This window comes from Amphiprion ocellaris, chromosome 20 (genome assembly GCF_022539595.1).
Source record: "Amphiprion ocellaris isolate individual 3 ecotype Okinawa chromosome 20, ASM2253959v1, whole genome shotgun sequence".
NCBI classification, from domain to species: Eukaryota; Metazoa; Chordata; class Actinopteri; family Pomacentridae; genus Amphiprion; species Amphiprion ocellaris.
The window spans coordinates 25,587,476-25,606,708 of NC_072785.1; the positions used below are offsets into that span (position 1 = coordinate 25,587,476).

The following is a 19,233-nucleotide window of genomic DNA, read 5'->3' on the forward strand; positions in this document are numbered from 1 at the left end:
CATGCTCAGTACCGCCTTTGTGTCGCTGACTGCAGAGCTAGGTAGCAGCAGCTGCTAGCCTCGAACAGACGACACAGGGGTAGCTAGCAGTTAGCCGTGCAGCTAGTCATGGTGAATGTAAAGAAGCGGAAAGGTCGAGTCGTGATTGACTCCGACTCAGAAGACAGCGCCAGCGACGATAATTTAGATCAGGTAGGTTTGCATTTTCCCCATTCTGCTCCGACTGACGGTTACTTAAGTTGTCAACGCTTCGAGGTGAAGCTAACGTGTGCTAACTGACTGCGCTGTGTTTGGCCTCGCTCGAACAGACTGGGGCCCGTCTTATTTACGATCATTTTGGGGTAAACACGGCGTGTCCAACATGAAAACGTTGCTGGGTTTATTCTCAAGCGCCTGTGCGAGGTGTTCAGCACATTAGAAAGTGTTTGAGGTTGAACAGAAAGCTAGCTAAGACGCGCTAAGGTTACATTACGAGGTGCACTCAACGCTAGCCATCATGCAGTGTTATGTTGCCCCGAAAATGCCGCGCCACGGGCCTTTGACTGGTTTCGAGGCTGCTTGGCTGCGTTTTGTTGGGGGATTTGTTTGTTTGCTTTCAGACTAAAGGAGAATACGATGTGTTTACACTGACTGGAGTCGCCTTTGGTTCAGCTCGAATCTTATCTTCTGTATGACGTCATGGGCGCAGAGCTGAAGTTCTATTTCGGTGTTGTTGTCAAACAAGAGCTGACAAACTCATGTTAGTCCCAAGATCTGCACCGACACGCTGCTATAACTGCTCTGATCTGCATTAAACTCAAGTGTAATTTACCTGGCAACACGCTGTGTAGGTGTTGTGAGGTTCCTGAAGCATTGGCGCCTCAGTTTAACCCAGAAAACGTTAGACTTTACCTGATTAGCTGCACAAATTTCAAGTTGTTTTAGTGTAAAACTGTCTTTCCATGCTCAGCTCTTATTCCACATAAATATCACACTGAGTGCAGGTGAAAAAGACCAGTGGTTCTCAAACTTGTGTCTTAAAATCAGCCTAATTTACAGTGCCATGCAAGTCTTTTATTAATAATATTATTATTACTCGGTGCGTTTGGCAATCCAATATTAGTATTCGTGCAGATGAGCAAGACAGTGTTTCTCAAACTATATGTCTTGAGATTAGCATTATTTATATGATTTACAGATCTTTAAACATATATAAAGGTGTGCCTTGCAGCAAAACCACAGAGCTCCATCAGGGTTCCTCATTAGTAGCTACCAGCTGGAGTGCAATTGCGATATCTTAAAGATTATTAGTTAGGAATTTGGATGACTTCACATAGTAAAAGAGATTCGTTTGTATTTATTATTATTTTCAGCACTTTGATTGAGAAAAATAATAAATAAAGACAAAGCAATTGTCAGTTATAGCCCTGTCTGGTTACATTATAAAAACATTTAACAATCTAGCTAAAGTTATAGTGAATTATAGTGAAATTGATTTCATTGTTTCCAAAAATACATGAACAGAAGTGCACTAAGCAATAACGCATTTTGCAATACGTTATTGCTTTATTCTCTGTAAATACACGCTTTGCACTATTCTTATACTTAATATTTTATTATTTTTGAGACGCTCTTTGCACTACTAAAGTATAGCCATCCAATTTTGTTGTACTTGCAACGACAATAACGACATTTGCATTCATGCAGGCGAGCAAAACCAGTGGCTCTTGAACCTTGTGTCTTGAAATAAGCCTTATTTACATGATTCATAGAGCTATAATCATATGTAAAAGTGTCCCTTGCAACAAAAACATTTCACAGCGCAAGGTTGTCAAATTTAAGCTGCCAGCTGGAGAGAAAATTGGTATATCTCATGCTGTTTAATAGTCATTTGAGTGACTTTAAATAGTTAAAGAGAAGAGATGTAGGTGCTGATGAGGGGATAAAGTTCACCAATAAAGTTCCACATTGCAATAAAATAAGTAATCAGAGCACATCTCCAACCTAGAAGAGCATTGTGGGAGTTTAGTTAGTAAAGGAGCACCGTGATAAAGACTTCTGAGAGGCTTATTGACATGAAGCAAGCCAACAAATTTTAAATTAGGTTGGAATAAATTCAACTGTGATTGTACAATTCAGTGGACATCTGTGTGACAACAAATTTAAGTAAAGAAATGATAGATAACACTTAATGTTGCGCTGACTGCAGGAATCACAGAAAAATTGAGTATAGATGTGTGTTAAGACAACCATATGAACGGTAAAGCAAACTGGCTGGATTAAAAAAGAGGCAAAACTGTAACAGCAAAAGAGTAAGAGAGAAAACTGAGTTAAATCAGCCAATCATTAAAAAACAGCAAGATGATTAAAAAAGAAACTGAGAGTGAACATTACTCGGGCAGCTTCAGGAAGATGAAAAAGCAATGGAGAAAAGGTGAGGAGTGAATGTGATGATGACCGAAGTGATCGTGGAGGAGAATATGGAGGTAATATGTCTTTAACGTACTGTGGAGCTAAATGACTAAGGGCTTTAAAAACAAATAGTACAATTTTGAACTTAGCTCTGCCTTTCACTGGCAGCCGACACAAATGAGCCTGAACTGGGGAGACTTTTCTTTGTACTAGTGAAGAGTCTGGCAGCTCTGAACTAACTGTGGAGGTGTAAGATTGGACTGTCAATCGCAGTTACAGTATTGCAGGCTAGTAAAAGCATGGATAACAGTTTCCAGCTCCTTGTGAGAGATAATATTGGTTTCAACTTGGCGATGGTTCCAAGCTGACGAAAGCTACCCTTCACAACGCTGCTGACTTGTTTACTGAAATTGAAAGAGGAGTCCAGGAAGATTTTTGGTGAGATCATGCCCATTTTTATACCGAGGCATGCAGTGAACAAACAAGACGGTGAATTAACAACGACCAGAAGAGATGAGACGGGTTCAAAGAGCTTTGTTACCTTGGTTGCTCAAAACATCAATGGGTATTCAGTCTCTAAGTACTAACTACTTTTCTGCAGTTGTGTTTTGAGATCACCTTAAAGAAGACACATGTAAAGGTCAAATAACTAAATAAATGTATCTGTTGGAGGACCTATTAGTGCTGCACAATTAATCAGTTTTTAAATAAAATTGCTATTTTAACCAACATAATTGGCAAATTGCAAAGGCTGCATTTTAGGATATGGCGATTAATAAGTAATGAAACTAATGCTGTGATTCAGTTTTATTTAATTCAAGCACATCGAAACTTAGAGTTGTTTGCCTGTTGATCACTGCATTGTATGTGGTTCATCATGCATGCTGTGGTTTGATTAACATATTATTTAAGTCTTATTATGTAATAGTCACACTTTCTGCAGTGTGTCTGATCCAGAGTTCAACTTTCATGCTGTCCTGCTTGTGTGACTGTCATGATTTTGATGGCGTCTCATGTGGAAATGCTGCATCACATGTTTTAAATCAATTACGAGGTGAATATTAACCCAAAGCTTTACTTAAAAAAAGGAAATAAAAAAATTGTACCTCAACTCAAATTGCAGTATCTGTCAGAAGAATTGCAATTAGATATTTTCTTCCTTTGATACCAATTGCAGCTTTTAAATCTCCATCTCTCTCATTATCATAAGACCGTAGAGTGCTCTGGTGCTACAAACTAAGTCAGCAGCCCACTGTGAATGATTCACTGTGACTGTAGACACAGATTTTTCTAACAACATAGGCACAGAAACTGCATTTAATCCAAATTGGTCTCATCGTGGAGGCTCTGTGCTTCAACACAGGTGAAAGGTGACCTAGTTGAAGGATGTTTTTCCACATTCTTGCAGTCGAATAAGGTGCAGCCTCACATAATTGCTTCTGATCAGAGCAAGTATCTTGAATCAAAGCCTGAATGTGGTCGAGACAAATGTGTTGTATGTAATTTTACCTGTGGGCTGCTGCGCAAAAATACATATTTACTCTTGCTTGCTAGTTGGTGAAAATTATGGTAATCTGGAAGCTTTCCTCGGATTTAGTATTCAAATCTTGCTATTTTCGCCCAGTTTGACATGTTCGTCCTGCTGTACACTTAATGAAAAGCCGCTTTCACTCTACACACCACAAGTCCGACATCTTCCACGCAGTGTGAGCTTATTTACACCTATACTTAGCTCATGATTGCATTTTCTAGATACATTTTTATTGACAAGCATGAGCAGGTTTCCACTGCAGGGGGCATTTTTCCAGTTTGTGTGTTTATGATTGCACAGAGTGTTATTCTGAACCACTTCACTGTGTTGACATTTTCAGGAGCTGCTGTCTTTGGCAAAGAGGAAGAGGGTTGATTCGGGTGAGCAGGAGGAGCCTGTTAGCAAACCAGCCGCTTCTACAGACTCTGAAACATCCGACAGCGATGATGAGGTAAGACAGTCTTGGTATTTACACTGAAAGATTTTGGACATATCGGATATGAGAATAAACCACTCTTCTCTGTTCATTGCAACTGTTATTTATCAAAAACTGATGATTTTTTTTCACTCCTTTGTCTAGTGGACTGTGGGTGGCACCAAAGGCAAAAAGAAGGTTAAGCCGGGCAAAGGGTCTGAGAAGAAGAACGCTACAAAGAAGAAGGTTAATAAAGCGACGGCGTCCGGCAGCTCAGATGGCGACAGCTCAGCCGAGAGTTCTGCACCAGAGGAGGGTATGTATCTACGTATCCTCATCAGGTTGACGAATTGGTGCATGTTAACCCTCCTGTTGTCCTCATTTATGGGCACCATAAAATATTGTTTCCTTGTCTGAAAAAAATCTGAAAATTCAACAAAAAAATTCCCCAAATTTCTGAAAATTTGCAAAACCTTCAGGAAGAAAGATAATTGCTTAAAAGTTTCCCTTAAAAGTTTTATTTAAAAAAAAAAAAAAAAAAAAGTCCCCCAAATTTGGCAAGAAAATTCTAGTAAATATTTTCAAATAATGAGTAAAAATCTTCCCCAAAAAATCCTAAAAATATCTAAAGTGATTACATATATATCAGTAAAAACTTCTAATATTCTTTTAAGAACATTCACATAAAAATCAACCAAAATCCAGCGAAATTCACTGGATTTTGGTTGATTTTTTTTTTGTGAAGGTTCTTAAGAAACATTTTTAACATTTCTTTTTTTCCACCAAAAAATGTTCAAATATTTCCCAAAAATGTTGAAAATGTGGACATCAGAAATTTCACTGTGAAATTGTCTTTTTTTCCATATTTTCAAACTTTAAAACGGGTCAATTTTGACCCGCAGGACGACACGAGGGTTAAATGAGCCGCAGCTACTATTAAAGTTCAGTTCAGATCTCAGGTAACTATGCAGTTTCGTAACACGTCCTCAGCTTCGTGTCACCTTACACAGAGACTTATGATGAACTGGTTACACATCACCAGGGTGCCACAGGTATTTCAGGTGACTGGGATTAAATGACTCACCCTCTGATCCCCTTTATCCCAGGAGGCACTCAGTCAAGCCTCTAAGCTGTTGTTTGTTCATTTGTGTTGCTATACATTGTTCTTCTAAGCACTGGTCCACGCATTCGTGGAAACCTGTGCAAGTACAATAATATTATAATGTCATCAATACGTTTCTGTTTTTACTGATATTGTATAATATATAATTGCGGGACTTTTTGTCACCTAGTTCACAGGTATCATAGTTGACATTTTTGCTGTTTTCAGGCCTAAAATCAGCATGGCCACCTACAGCCAAACACCACATGACATTTTTAGAGAAAGATTCTTCTAAAATATTATATATACAATTGAGTAAAATTAAAGTTGAAAGTAATTTATAAAGATTTTGTAGTAAACTTGTTGACATGCAATAAATCCACACTTCACCCACACACTACTTTATATTAAATAACTAAGAAAGCCTCAACTTAATAAAAAGAACACAAGCCAAACTATTTTTGAATGAGCTCATTTTATTATTGTTTAGCTAATTAGAAGGTGCTTGTTATTGAATTTGGACGGTTATTTAGTTGACATTTTAGTGATATCCAGTCATTTTTTATTAAATAAGTGATTGTTTCCATAATAAATAATTATGGAATTTGTAAAGACATGATCATAATGAACATAAAAACATTATTTTTTTTACTCTTAATAAAAATGTATGCAAGATATATCCCATGGACTTCAAAAGTCCCTCAATTATATATTAACCCATAAATTGAAGATATGGAATCAGCATATATTTACTTTGTTCAAGTGTCGATATGTACTACTAATACTGGAAAAAACTGGTGACTTTACTTACTGTAGATGTTGTGCGACCTCCAGTTTTTATTTGTTTCCATACTTTTCTCCAGTCCACTCTGTGTGTTTGCAAAGCCTCCAGTTCAGCCCAAAAGTCTCCGTGTCTTTGTCACGTTACTGTTGGTCACAGCTGAGTGTTTAGTAGCTTCACGGTTGAACTGAGGAGCGCAGAATTTTTTGTGTTTAATGGCTTCCATTTAAGAAAAAAAAGAAGTAATCAAGTAAAGCATAAAAAATAATATGCTTTTACTCATAGAAAACATCTTCCACTTACAAATAATTTAATTGTTTTTGATTTGCACTTTATATTCAGTTTTAATCGCATTAGTTATGCTGAAAGAAGCTGTAGCTGCCCTCTGAAAAGTACTGCGTCACTTTTATCTAAATTTGAACTTTTTAAAATGCTAATAAAACTCAACATAAAATCTGTTAACAAGACATTCTGGGTGTAATTATGAAGCAGGGTTCAGTCCAGCCTCAAGTTGTTGTACAGAAACCTAATATGTAAGTGGTTTGGGTGTGTATCTTTTGGATGCAAATCCTTTGAGCAGTGAGTCCCTGTTTTGATTCCTTTCTGACTGCTTTATTTCATTGCCTGAATAGCTGTTTTGTCAGAAATATAACAAATGTCAAACAAGCAAAATCATGAAGACATCAGTCTGCATAATCTGCATTTTTACATTATTATATAAACAACCGCTTTCTGACTTCCTGCTGTGCATATTGACTAGTTTTTCACAGAACGACAGGCCACAACAGGGGTTCTTACCTTCCATTACTGCCTGCTTTATCTAGCACTGATATGCTGTCAGAAATTCAGGGTTGTTTTCAAAGTTGTATTTCAGTCAGTGCTAACCTCTGGGGCTGCTTCAGCTGAGCACTTTTAATGCAAAGCAGCTGCAGTAGGAAATATTTTGCTTGCATTAGTAGTAACTGGATACAGCTCTGTTAAAGGTGAAGCACAGTTCAGCATAAACACACAGGATGTTAGTGATGAGATAGAATTACAGCTTTTAACAGCAATGGTTTCTACCATGCGCTGCATTTCTTATGTGATCTTATCTGATCTTATCTAATATGGAACAATCTGATCTAAGGCACCTCAGGTCCTGAAAAAAAAAGACACATCCCACTTAACATCCACAACATTACCAAGGAAAATGATTATATGCAAATATAGTTTTTGAACATTCATACATAAGATAATATGAGATAATACTTTATTTATTGTGAAGGAAATTCAAAATACAGTGCTTAAAGTATGATCCGTCCATTATCTATACCGCTTAATCCTCATTAGGGTCGTGGGGGTTGGTGTCTATCCCAGCTGACTTAGGGTGAAGACAGGGGACACTCTGGACAGGTCACCAGTCTATCACAGGACTACATATAGAGACAATCCATCACACTTGTATTCACAGCTACGGACAATTTAGAATTACCAATTAACATCAGCATATTTTTGGACTGTGGGAGGAAGCCGGAGTACCCGGAGAGAACCCACGCATGCACAGGGAGAACATACAAACTCCATGCAGAAAGATCCCAGACCCAGGCCAGGACACAAACTGGGGATCTTCTCGGTGAAAGGCGACAGTTCTAACCACCGACCCACTGTGCAGCCGAAAAAGTATGATACATTACTGACATAAGGAAGCTAAAATAAGACTAGAGTAGAGCAGTAAAAAATAACACTGGCAATTCTACTGAGGTAATAAGTAAAATCAGCCATGATGATCAAACATTTCAAATGAAAAATGAGATGAAAATGAAATATTGCACCTTACATTGACATTGCATGGGTACTGCTGAAAAAAACAGACTACCTATGATTAGATATGTTCAGACTTAAATCTTGTTGATACTTGCCAGCAACATCATTTGCTGTAAGTCGCTGTTATGCAAACTTTTTTTATGGGTTTAGAACATCTTCACACTCTAATGTTGTGTTTGAAATAAGCTAAATGATTCCCATTTTTGCGACTCTTTTTGAAATTCTCAGGCGAGGTGTCTGACTCGGAGAGCAACAGTTCTTCCTCCAGCTCCGACTCGGACTCCTCCGAGGACGAGGTGTTCAGGGACGGCTATGATGACGACCTGATGGGCGACGCCGAGGACAGAGCTCGTCTGGAGCAGATGACGGAGAAGGAGAGAGAACAGGAGCTGTTCAACAGAATTGAGAAAAGAGAGGTGCTAAAGAGACGGTGAGCGGCAACAATGTGGGAGTAAAAAATTGCTAAATGGTACTTGGTACAAAAACTCTAAATTCATGACTTGTTTGAACTATGAAATGTGAAAAAAAATGGTGGAAAATAGTAATCAGGGTTAGCAAAAACCCAAGATGACATCCTCAAATAGCTTGTTAAGACAACAATTCAAAGAAACCAAAAAATATTTAAATTTAAGCTAGAATGAGAGAATTTTGACATTTTATCTTTACAAAATTACTCAAACTGTTTAATTTATTATCAGAATAAGTGTCGATGAATTTAATAATTGACAACTAATTGATTAATCATTGCAGCTCCACCCAAAGAAATGTGGAAAAAACTGTTCTACAAAAAGATGAAGCCCATTAAAACAAAAAACCAATATGGATATTTAATGTATTAGAAAACAGCACGTAGCTTTTACCTTCATAAAATTTCTCAACAGCTGGTTTGCAATGAAATGCAAAAGAAATTCTGGTGTTGTAACTTTGCTGTGTTCAAACTCATAGTTTATTCATTAAAGATAATGTTTGTTTTCAAAGGTTTGAAATTAAGAAGAAGCTGAAGACGGCAAAGAAGAAAGAGAAAGAGGAGAAGAAAAAGAAGCAGGAGGAAGAGCAAGAAAAAAGGAAGCTATCTCAGGTTCAAGACACACAAGTGGTGAGTTCAGGTTCATGGACATTCGAAACAATATTAGAGTGAAGTTAAAGAAATTAATTAGATTTTGGGTAGTATTTTGCATGGTGTCTTAATGCGCAGATAAATTTGTCTATTTCTCAGTCGTGTATTGCTCTTGTTTTGTTTTTCTGTCATCAAATCAACGTTACAGTTATGCTGATATAGTGTTGCAGTAGCCGTGTTTACCTAATTTATGCATATTTTGAAGTATTACACGAGAAAAAGTTAATGGAAAAGTTCAAAAAGCTTTCCCAATATCACAAGCATGTTTAAGCTTATGTGAAGCCGTTTTTGACTTTCCGGGAAAATAAAAGAGTCAATGTGCATAATTGGAGATGGATCAGCTGCTTTTATCCCCTGTATACCTTTCAGATGACATGAGACATGGCAGATAACAGCCGACAGGAAATAATATTTTTAACTTTCATGATTTTAAACAATTCTTGAAGGCCTGCCTTTGTTTTTTTCTCATGGATGGCCAAAGTGTTGTTCATGTCTTCTTGTTGTTGGAGTTTTTTTTAGTGGCTGACAAAAGATTGGTTTTTGTTTCCAGCTTCTTCTAATCTGTATTACTGCCACATAGCCTATACTGCCACCTTCTGATAACATTATTCAGCCTCGTTTATTTGCTTCGAAGCAAAACAAGCCTTTCTAATTTTGCTTTTTTAAAAAAATTTTTGTGACATGTCAAGACTTTGCTATTGACTTGGGAAATATATGGAAACATTACTCATTAAGCCCCTTCTCTTTCCTGTGTTTCTGTGTGATTGCCATCTTCTCCCCTCTCTAGGTCATGTCACATAACAAGGAGAGACGATCCAAACGTGATGAAAAACTTGACAAAAAGTCGCAGGCCATGGAAGAACTAAAAGCTGAACGTGAGAAGAAGAAAAACAAAACAGGTTGGTGTGTTTTTATTCTTTAGTGTTTAACTGTTGCGGCAGTTCGGTCATCTCCAGATGCTGACGTTTCATGTCTGCAGCCGAACTTCTGGCCAAACGTCTGCCCCTGAAGGCGAGCGATGTTTACTCCGATGACGAAGAGGAAGAGGATGAAGACGATGACAAGTCATCTGTCAAAAGCGACCGGAGTTCACGTTCATCGTCTTATGATGACGACGAGTGAGTATTTCAAGCAATACACTTGCCGTTATTAGGGTTAGGCCTTATAAGACTGGCTGGATAATATATTAAACCACTAAAAGGCTTCTATCAGAGAGCTCACAGTCATGATTTGCTGAATGTTTTTACTCAGAGAGAGGATATAAATCTGATTTTAGATGATGAAAACTGAGATGAAAACATCCAGTATATAACATGACTACTGCCTCCTTTTTTGAGCAACATTTAAATATTAAACTAAAAAACATAATCAAAAAAACTATATGTACTGCTAAACGATGGTACTTTCAAAAGCACACACCAATACGCTCACATACATTACAGCATGGATAGCTTTAGCTCAGATCGCAACATAAAATGCACTATACAGAAAGATAAAATGTTAAGCATGAAGTTATCAACGTACAAAGTGAAAACAACCTAAACACTATGTCTGTGAAGATTCTCAGTCATCCAGGTCACCGTGGTCGTAGGAGCTTCAGTAAAAATCAACTGGACTCCTCTTGTAGGTTTTTGAAGATGTTTCAACTTCATCCAAGAAGCTTCTTCAGTTCTAACCGACTAATGGGGAGTTACAGAATATATAGTCACTCAGGGGCTCCTATCAGAGAGCTCACAGTCATGGTTTGCTGAATGTTTTTACTGTGACCTGGAGTGACTATAAATTTTGGTACTCCCCATTAGTCTGTTAGAACTGAAGAAGCCTCTTGGATGAAGGTGAAACATCTTCAAAAACGTATAAGAGAAATCCAGTTGATTTGGACTGAAGCTTCTATGATAAACTAAACACTACATTATTAGGCAGTAAAGATAGTTTGAATACAGCAGAGAAAATGTACATCGTCTCTGACTTCTGCATAAACAACCACCGTCACAATGAATCAATTAAGCGCTCAGACTGTATGTAATTACATATGCAATTAGCATAAATAGTAGCTACAAACATCCACATGCTGCAAAGTTCTTGATATGAAGGATTCACAACAATCATGTTGTACCACATTTTTCCTCTGATTTCCAATAACTTCTTGAACTGTGTGTTGTGCGAACAGAAAAGAGGAAACTCCACCGAAGTCGCAGCCAGTTTCACTCCCAGACGAGCTCAACAGGGTCCGTCTGTCCAGACACAAGCTGGAGCGCTGGTGCCACATGCCCTTCTTCGCTAAGACCGTGACCGGCTGCTTTGTGAGGATAGGAATCGGAAACAGCAGCAGTAAACCAGTTTATAGGGTGAGCTCGGCCTCGAGGTAAAATTTCTTAATTTTGGACAGCAATTTGCTCGAATATAAAGGTGATGGTGCAGATTTGATTATCTTTAGAAGTAGTTTCTGTTAAATTAAGATAAAATTTCATTTAGTCCTTTCTTGTTGTTGACAGGTGGCTGAAATTGTGGATGTAGTAGAGACGGCGAAGGTTTACCAGCTTGGATCAACGCGGACAAACAAGGGATTACAATTAAGGTAGGTGTTCTGTTACAGACATATTAAAAAAGATCATCAAGCCTTGGTTAATTTACCTTCTCTTTCATTATCTCTGATCATCAGTTATGTGACCTTTTAAATGTTCCTAAATCCTCCTCAGGCATGGTGGTGACACACGGGTTTTCAGGCTTGAATTCGTATCAAATCAAGAGTTCACAGAAAGTGAATTCATGAAATGGAAAGAAGCGGTAGGTGGCTTTAAAAGAAGAAAAAAAACCTTTAACTATGTTCTAAAATTGCTTAAACTGAAGTTCCATTTGCTGGTTTTCTGTTTTTTCAGATGATGGTCGCTGGAATGCAGGTTCCAACTCTTGATGAAATCACTAAGAAGGAGCAGTCCATCAAAGAAGCTCTGAATTATAAGTTCAATGACAAAGACATTGAAGATGTAAGTCAGTTGCATGATAGTCATTGATTTCTCTGGCTTCATGCATTAAAAACTTTAATGAAACTCTGTTCTTAAATTCTCTGCAGATCGTTAAAGAGAAGGACAGATTCCGCAAAGCACCACCAAATTATGCCATGAAGAAAACGCAGTTACTCAAAGATAAGGTGAAAGAAAATGACTGTTTTTGGACCAACTTAAGAAATACACATGTAGAAGGTGGAATTTGTTCATAATAATAAATTCTTAACTGTCATTCCAATATCATTTATTTTTGATTGAAGGCCATGGCAGAGGAAAGTGGAGACGGTGAGAAAGTGAAAGTGATCCAGGATGAGCTGAATGAACTCGAGGAACGAGCAGAAGCTCTGGACAGACAGAGGACCAAGAACATCTCTGCCATCAGGTAAACAAAACCTACAATTATGAACATGTTTACATCCGTCTGCAAGAGGGCTGATCGATTATTACTGTGACAATCAGCGTTGGTTTGTCTGTCCGTCTGTCTGTGTGCAACATCACTCAAAAACGCATTTGGATGAAGTTTTCAAGGAAGGTCAGAAATAACACAAGGATCACCTCATTAGATTTTGGCAGTGATGCGGCTTATAGTCTGGATCCACGGATTTGTGAAAGATTTCTGTATCATTGCGAGATAGCGGCACAGCATCACTGTAACATAACAACAATTGAACTCTACATCAGCTGCCTGTTGACAATCACATGATTGCAGTCCTGCTAAAAATCGACCGCTGTGGACTTACCAGGACTTTTCCATCGAAAATCGTACAACAACCGAGCAGCCTTGGCGGAGTAATACTCTCTCTCATTGCTTTTCTTGTTGCAAAAATGTTATCACAATTATTTTTATGTGACCCTCTGAACTCACTTGACTAATTTTTCACTGCAATGTAAAGTCCTGCACCTCTATAGAAAATAGCATTCATGTCTACAAAATGTCTACTACTAAATGTGTTGTCTATGGTGTAGTGCAGTTATAATGCCATAAATCCTTAGAAAAATACATAAAAGTTTAATTTCTTATATAATTTTACAAAAATTGAATAAACAGGAACATCAGCATGTACATTTTCTGAAGCCTCCACACACTTCATTATCCTATACATATTTTACTACTTGCATTATTAATTTATTTTTCATACTGTTAACTAGACTTGCTATTTTTTCTCACCAGACAGCGTGACACACATGAATAGTTAAAGGATTAGATGTTTTTTTTCTATTTTCACACTTTTTTTTTAGCTCTGATAAATGGCATAAGTTAGGCTTTTTTTCCCCCTTTTAAGATAACAAGGCCTTTAAACTCACCAGGGAGACTTCAAGTTCAGAAGAGTGACAACTTTCCTAATTTTTAAGTGAAGCACAAAAAATATAACATGGATATAGAGATAGAAAACGCTTTACTGAGTCACTCACAAAGAATTTAATCACTTTTGCTTTATTGACCTTTGTACAGTTGATTTGCTTGAAATGAAATATGCTGCCCCTAAAAAACTAATTTAAAAAAATAGATGTTTAAAAGAAACACATAAATCAGATCGTCTGCAATTCAAGCGATTCATCACCAGCTTCTCCACAAACATGAGCAGTGAGATAGAAGAGGTGTGAACGTTATCATTTTGAAATATGGTAAAACTCATAAACACAAGTCCAGATTAAAAAACCAAAACTTGAACACACTGTTCTCCACGCGAGCTTGAGCCAGCAGTCTGAGGCCAACCAAAGTTCTGAAGCAGTGCAGGATTCTGACTTAAAGGCATTCAGTCATAAACAAACAGATGGTAGCTCTGCACCATTTGCTCCTCGGCCAAACACGTCCCCTGTGTTTCCTGTCAGGTTTATCACTGCGGCAACCCTTTATCAGTATGAAAACCTATCTCACAACACTGAGGCTTCCTGTTGGTGTATGAACAGCTCAGCACCTAGTGAACGTTTGAGATTTTAGCAGGACGATGAAAACACACCTGCCGAAATGTAAGAGGTGAACTGGATTTATTGTGCAAGACGGTTGTCTCAGTTGTCTCAGTTTCACAATAGTTGGAAAACAAGATTGGGGAAAATGATTTATCATCCAGCCTGACTCTGCAGATGTTTTTAATAAATTAAGAATCAGATGTTCCTGGCTTTGGCTACATGCTTTAAAGGTCAAGATAGATTGTTTTAATAAAACTGCTGCAAAATGGGTCGACACATTAAAATAATTTTACACAAAGGACTTCTAGTGGACATGTACTTGAGGATTTCATGTCATATTATTTAAAGTACAGTCCTTAATATCATTGCTGTGTGATTATCTTTGACTCTGATTGTGTTTTTCTCTTCCAGCTACATTAATCAGAGGAATAGAAGCTGGAACATTGTTGAATCTGAGAAAGCTCTTGTGGTAAGTGATCCTCTGATTCCACATTTATACATCTGTTTAGTTACCTCAGGTGATTTTTAATAATAATAAGACTTTAACAAGAAACAACTGTTGCACTGAGACAGAAATATTGATTACATATTAGAATTTTAACACCATTTAGGACCAGTTCCACCTCTTACAACTGTTTTCTGAGAACAATATTCCCTTTTTACACCGGTTGTAAAAGGTGTCAGTGCTATCCTTTTGGAAAAGCTCCCACATTTCCGATGTTTTGCTAATGTGGCAGCGCTCCAGTGTGACGGTGTTCAGTTACTCTACGGTTCACTTCAGGCCTTTCACAGCGATGTATGATGAGATTAGAGTCCAGTAACTTTAGCACCGGACGTCTCCATAATACTGCTTTATCTCTGTTAAACTGTCAGTGTCACCTCACTGGTTGCACGTAATGGAAAATATATCCTACATATTTATTTTACCACAATTTTCAATATTTTAAATTAGATATCAAAGCTGCGCTGTTGTTAAAATAGCCCGATGTTTAGTTTTCTGTTTATTTTCCAACAGGCTGAAGGACAAAATGCCAAAAACCAACAAATGGACCCTTTCACACGAAGACAGTGCAAACCCACCATGGTGTCGAATGTAAGTTTCTTAGAATTATTAATGTGTTATTTCCTGTATGTTGAGTGTTTTTGTTGCCCTGATTTCACTTCTTTAGTGGTTTGTATTTGCCGATCAGATGCGTTTCTTTGCTTAAATGTCAGTAAAATTTGCATGTGGCAGCTGTTGCCTTCTATATTTGGCCTCCTTATATTTTACAAGCATCTTCTAAGTCATTAGAACCGGCTCTGCTTTGGCACAAGACATCCCTGCTATATGTACTTATAATAAATTCTACTTTTGTTGCTGTAATCCGTCACTTTTTGTTCCTCAGGCCAGAGATCCGTCGGTCCATGCAGCTATTCTCGCCCACCTGAACCAGAAGTATGGCTCTGGGTCGGCACCCGACGCCTCCAGTGCTGAGAAGAACAAACTGGTAAGCAGAGCACTCCCTGAATTCTCACAGGAAAGATGTTTAAAGAGCGAACACAGAGGTGTTTACTTCTTAAACATGAGTTTGTTTAGTTATGTGGAAATAATGCCAGATCCTGGTTGTCTTCCTGTTCAGAATAAATGTCCATATGCAGACTGGAAACAGAAACAGAATGGTTGTTACACAGGAGATGGTTGCTTGGATAGTTTGGTGCTGAATTTTGTCTAGAAAGTCATTTTGTTGTATTGTTAAAATTTTACTATTAAAGTCTAAATATCATGAGCTAATCCTTGTCTGAAATAATTTGTTAAATGACTGAATTACTGGCAAAGTGTCACTTTTACTGCCATTGGAGATATAGAAAGTTAAATGTAGCCTGTTTCATTTTCAGGTATGAAACTTGCAAATATATACATAGTATATAATGACTGATTTTATTAAAGGGAGTATTCTAACATTAACCCTGTGAATCCAAAAAACAACAGCCAGATTTTAAAGAAATGTAATTTGTTAGAAAAAATCACCAAAATTCAATTCAATTTGTCAGAGCAAAAAATTTTAAACCAGAAGAATTTCCAACAGTCCTTGAACTAATCGTGTCACTTTAGGCTTCATTGGGAAAAGCACCCAAATTTAAGCTAAACATTGGGGTAGTTAATTAAAATTTAAGTTTCCTCTATGTGTCTCACTTAAAATTTTACCAAAAGTAAACTGCAACTAGGAAGCCAGTGACTGAACTGTATAACAAAAATTCAGGAACACTTGGCTGAACTGCAGGCTGTTTACACAGAGGAGATGTTAGACAAGTATGAAAACAAATGAAAAATGCTACATTTTTTTCTCTTATTAGAATTTATGCCATTATGACTTTGTCATATTGCACCAAAGACATTTTTTAGTTCTGTGTTGTTTCCATAGAGGAGCAGGACTTAATATTGTAATTAGTCCACATTGTGTAAAAATATGACAGTAGCGGGAGAAAAAATAATGACCAGAAGCTGCTTGGGGCTCAGAGGGTTAAAGAGCCAACAGTATGCACAATTAACATGTTCATAATTTTATTTTTGAGGATGTACTACAATATGTTTTCATGCTTTAATGTAGTGCTGGGCGATATGGAAAAAATCATATATCATGATATGAATTATTTTATATCACGATAACATGATCTTCCAAAAGCAACCAAATATTTCTTACAAAAGCAACCCTAGTCAGGAAATAATGACGGAGTGCAGCAGCTACTCATTCTTTGTTTGAGGGCGTGCTAGACAAGCTGTTGGGCAGCCGTTCTGCAAATGTGTGACGTAGAAAAGTAATAGAAGAAAAGTCTGGACAATGGCTTTGTTTACATTTTCGCCGGGGTTCGGACTTACGGCGAAAGTTGACTTAAGTCGCTCCGTAGGAACAGAACTCCGACGTAAGTTGAGGACACCCTGTATGTGCTCTTTAACGAGCCCTAACCTGAATAAACGACAATGAGATCTTACATTTAGTTTTCCTGTCCTCTGTTGCAGGGACAAGCAAACCCGAAAGACAAAGACGTCCCCAAGCCAACCACTGACCTCTCAGAAGATTTGTTTAAAGTTCACGATTTCGACGTTAAGATTGACCTGCAGGTTCCCAACGCAGGTGAGACGCTTTTACCTTTTATGTTTCCTGGCGTGGTTCTGGTGGATGCTCCGCTTGGTTGCAGTGTAATCTGATTACAAGTTACAGCCACAGCAGTGTGTAATGTCACTCTTGTGTCCTGCAGAGGCAAAGTCTCTGTCTGTGAGCTCCAACGCCCTGCCGGTGAAGGACGGCGCCCCCCGCAGGTCCCTCAACCTGGAGGACTACAAGAAACGGAGGGGTCTGATCTGAGGTGGCCAATTCCTCATTCAGAAGCAACATTGCATGTGTAACTGGTTGTGCACGAGAAAGAGTGTGTGTGTGTGTGTGTGTGTGTGTGTGTGTGTGTGTGTGTGTGTGTGTGTGTGTGTGTGTGTGTGTGTGTGTGTGTGTGTGTGTGTGTGTGTGTGTGTGTGTGTGTGTGTGTGTGTGTGTGTGTGTGTGTGTTGAGAAAAGTATGAGTGTGTGTGAGTGTGTGAGGATGCGAATGTTGATCCAACAGACTGTTCATCCAAACACAGAGGAAACACTGATTGAACAAAGACAACTCATTTTTCTCAAAGGATCTCTCGGAAGAAAACTTGTCCAGATATCTGTCGTTTTGTTATTTTTGCATTATCACAGACAAACTCGTATACTGAGTTGTGTTTTTTTAATGTATTTAACTCCTCTCCCTCTCTTTTGGATCGTCTAAAGTCCACTCCTTTTTTTTTTTTTTTTTTTGGTCTTTTTGTTTCCAAAAGGACGCTGCACTTCTGGATTATTACCTTGAACGAGGACGCTATCTTAGAAGACTTAGGTTGTTGAGGCATTTTGAAATTACTGGACATCTACTGGAGTTGACCAGCTTGCCCTCTTCAACAGTGAATTAATGTTGTAAATCTTCCCCCCCCCAAATGTACGAACATCTGCTCTTGCAGTCCATCCTGAATCTGCAGAGTGCAGATGATGAACATCTCTGACTCCATTTATCTGAACATTTGTCACTTTTTAAGTCTTTGAAACAACCCGATTTAAGAGGAACTCTTTTCTATGGCTGGCCTGCTTCTAAAAGTATCGGCTTCATTTCTGTTATCTCTTAGTTGGTTGTTCATGGGATAAACTCCCCGCCCCCTTAACTCCCAGAGCAGATTCTACGTGTTATCGATTGTGTCCATAGTCAGTTCCTGTATTGATGTGGCATGCCATGTAAATATGCATTTTCGAGTGAGTGCGGAAAAAATAAAGAGGCACTGTTTCATAATTTCTGTGTCAGTTTGTGTGTTTTCTCAATCAAAGGTGAGACCGTGATAACACAAATCTCCTGCTTAATGGGGTATCTTATGTTTCTAATCATTTGCACATTTGCATATTATTTATTATGTAAAATTACCTCTGTTGTATAATTTTTACAGTTAAGATCCTAAGTTGACATTTATTATCTAAATTTTCCTAAACATTTAGGTCAAGATCCTACAATATATACTGTATATAAAACTGAAATTTTCCTCACTAATATAGATACCAAGGTCATCACCCTACAATATTTTGTATTCTACAAATTTACCTGATTATTTAAATATATGTTAAGATCCTACAATATTATATAAAATAGTAATTTATCTGACTACATTAGATATTAAGGTTACGACCCTACAATATTATTAATTATGCCAATTTCCCTAACTAAATTAAATATTAAGGTAAAGTATTGATAATGGAGATTTTCTTGACTAGTTTGAATATTACAGTTAAGTTGATACAATATTATTATGATGTCAATTTACCTGAGAAAATTTTAATAGTTTAAGATTTGAGAACATTTTTAATTATGCGATTCACTGTTTATTGTATAGCACTTTGTTTTAGCGGCTGCTGCTTAAAGCGCTTTATAAATAAAGTTGAGTTGAGTATGCAAATTTAGATTAAATTATTATAGTTAAGACTCTACAAGATCGTACATTATCGAGATTTTCTTTACTAATTTAAATATTAGGGTGAAAATCTTGCAGCATATTATTTTTAAATTTTAATTTTAATTTACCAGACTAAATTAATTATTAAAGTTTACATATTGGTATTATTGTGATTTTAATGTGTATT

At 37.5% G+C, this 19,233-nt stretch overlaps 1 protein-coding gene across 1 annotated transcript; it reads left to right on the top strand.

Moving 5' to 3' along the window:
* Positions 1–33: 33 nt before the first annotated feature.
* Positions 34–18,394, top strand: rtf1 (RTF1 homolog, Paf1/RNA polymerase II complex component). The gene is made up of 18 exons (XM_035955594.2): positions 34–192; positions 4,263–4,373; positions 4,503–4,653; positions 8,252–8,453; positions 9,002–9,119; positions 9,928–10,039; positions 10,120–10,258; positions 11,311–11,488; positions 11,636–11,718; positions 11,840–11,927; positions 12,020–12,127; positions 12,214–12,291; positions 12,409–12,530; positions 14,471–14,528; positions 15,075–15,152; positions 15,445–15,546; positions 17,058–17,172; positions 17,297–18,394. The coding sequence occupies exons 1-18, from the start codon at positions 109–111 to the stop codon at positions 17,401–17,403; spliced, it is 2,034 nt and encodes a 677-aa protein (XP_035811487.2). The 5' UTR covers positions 34–108; the 3' UTR covers positions 17,404–18,394.
* The last annotated feature ends 839 nt before the right edge of the window (positions 18,395–19,233 follow it).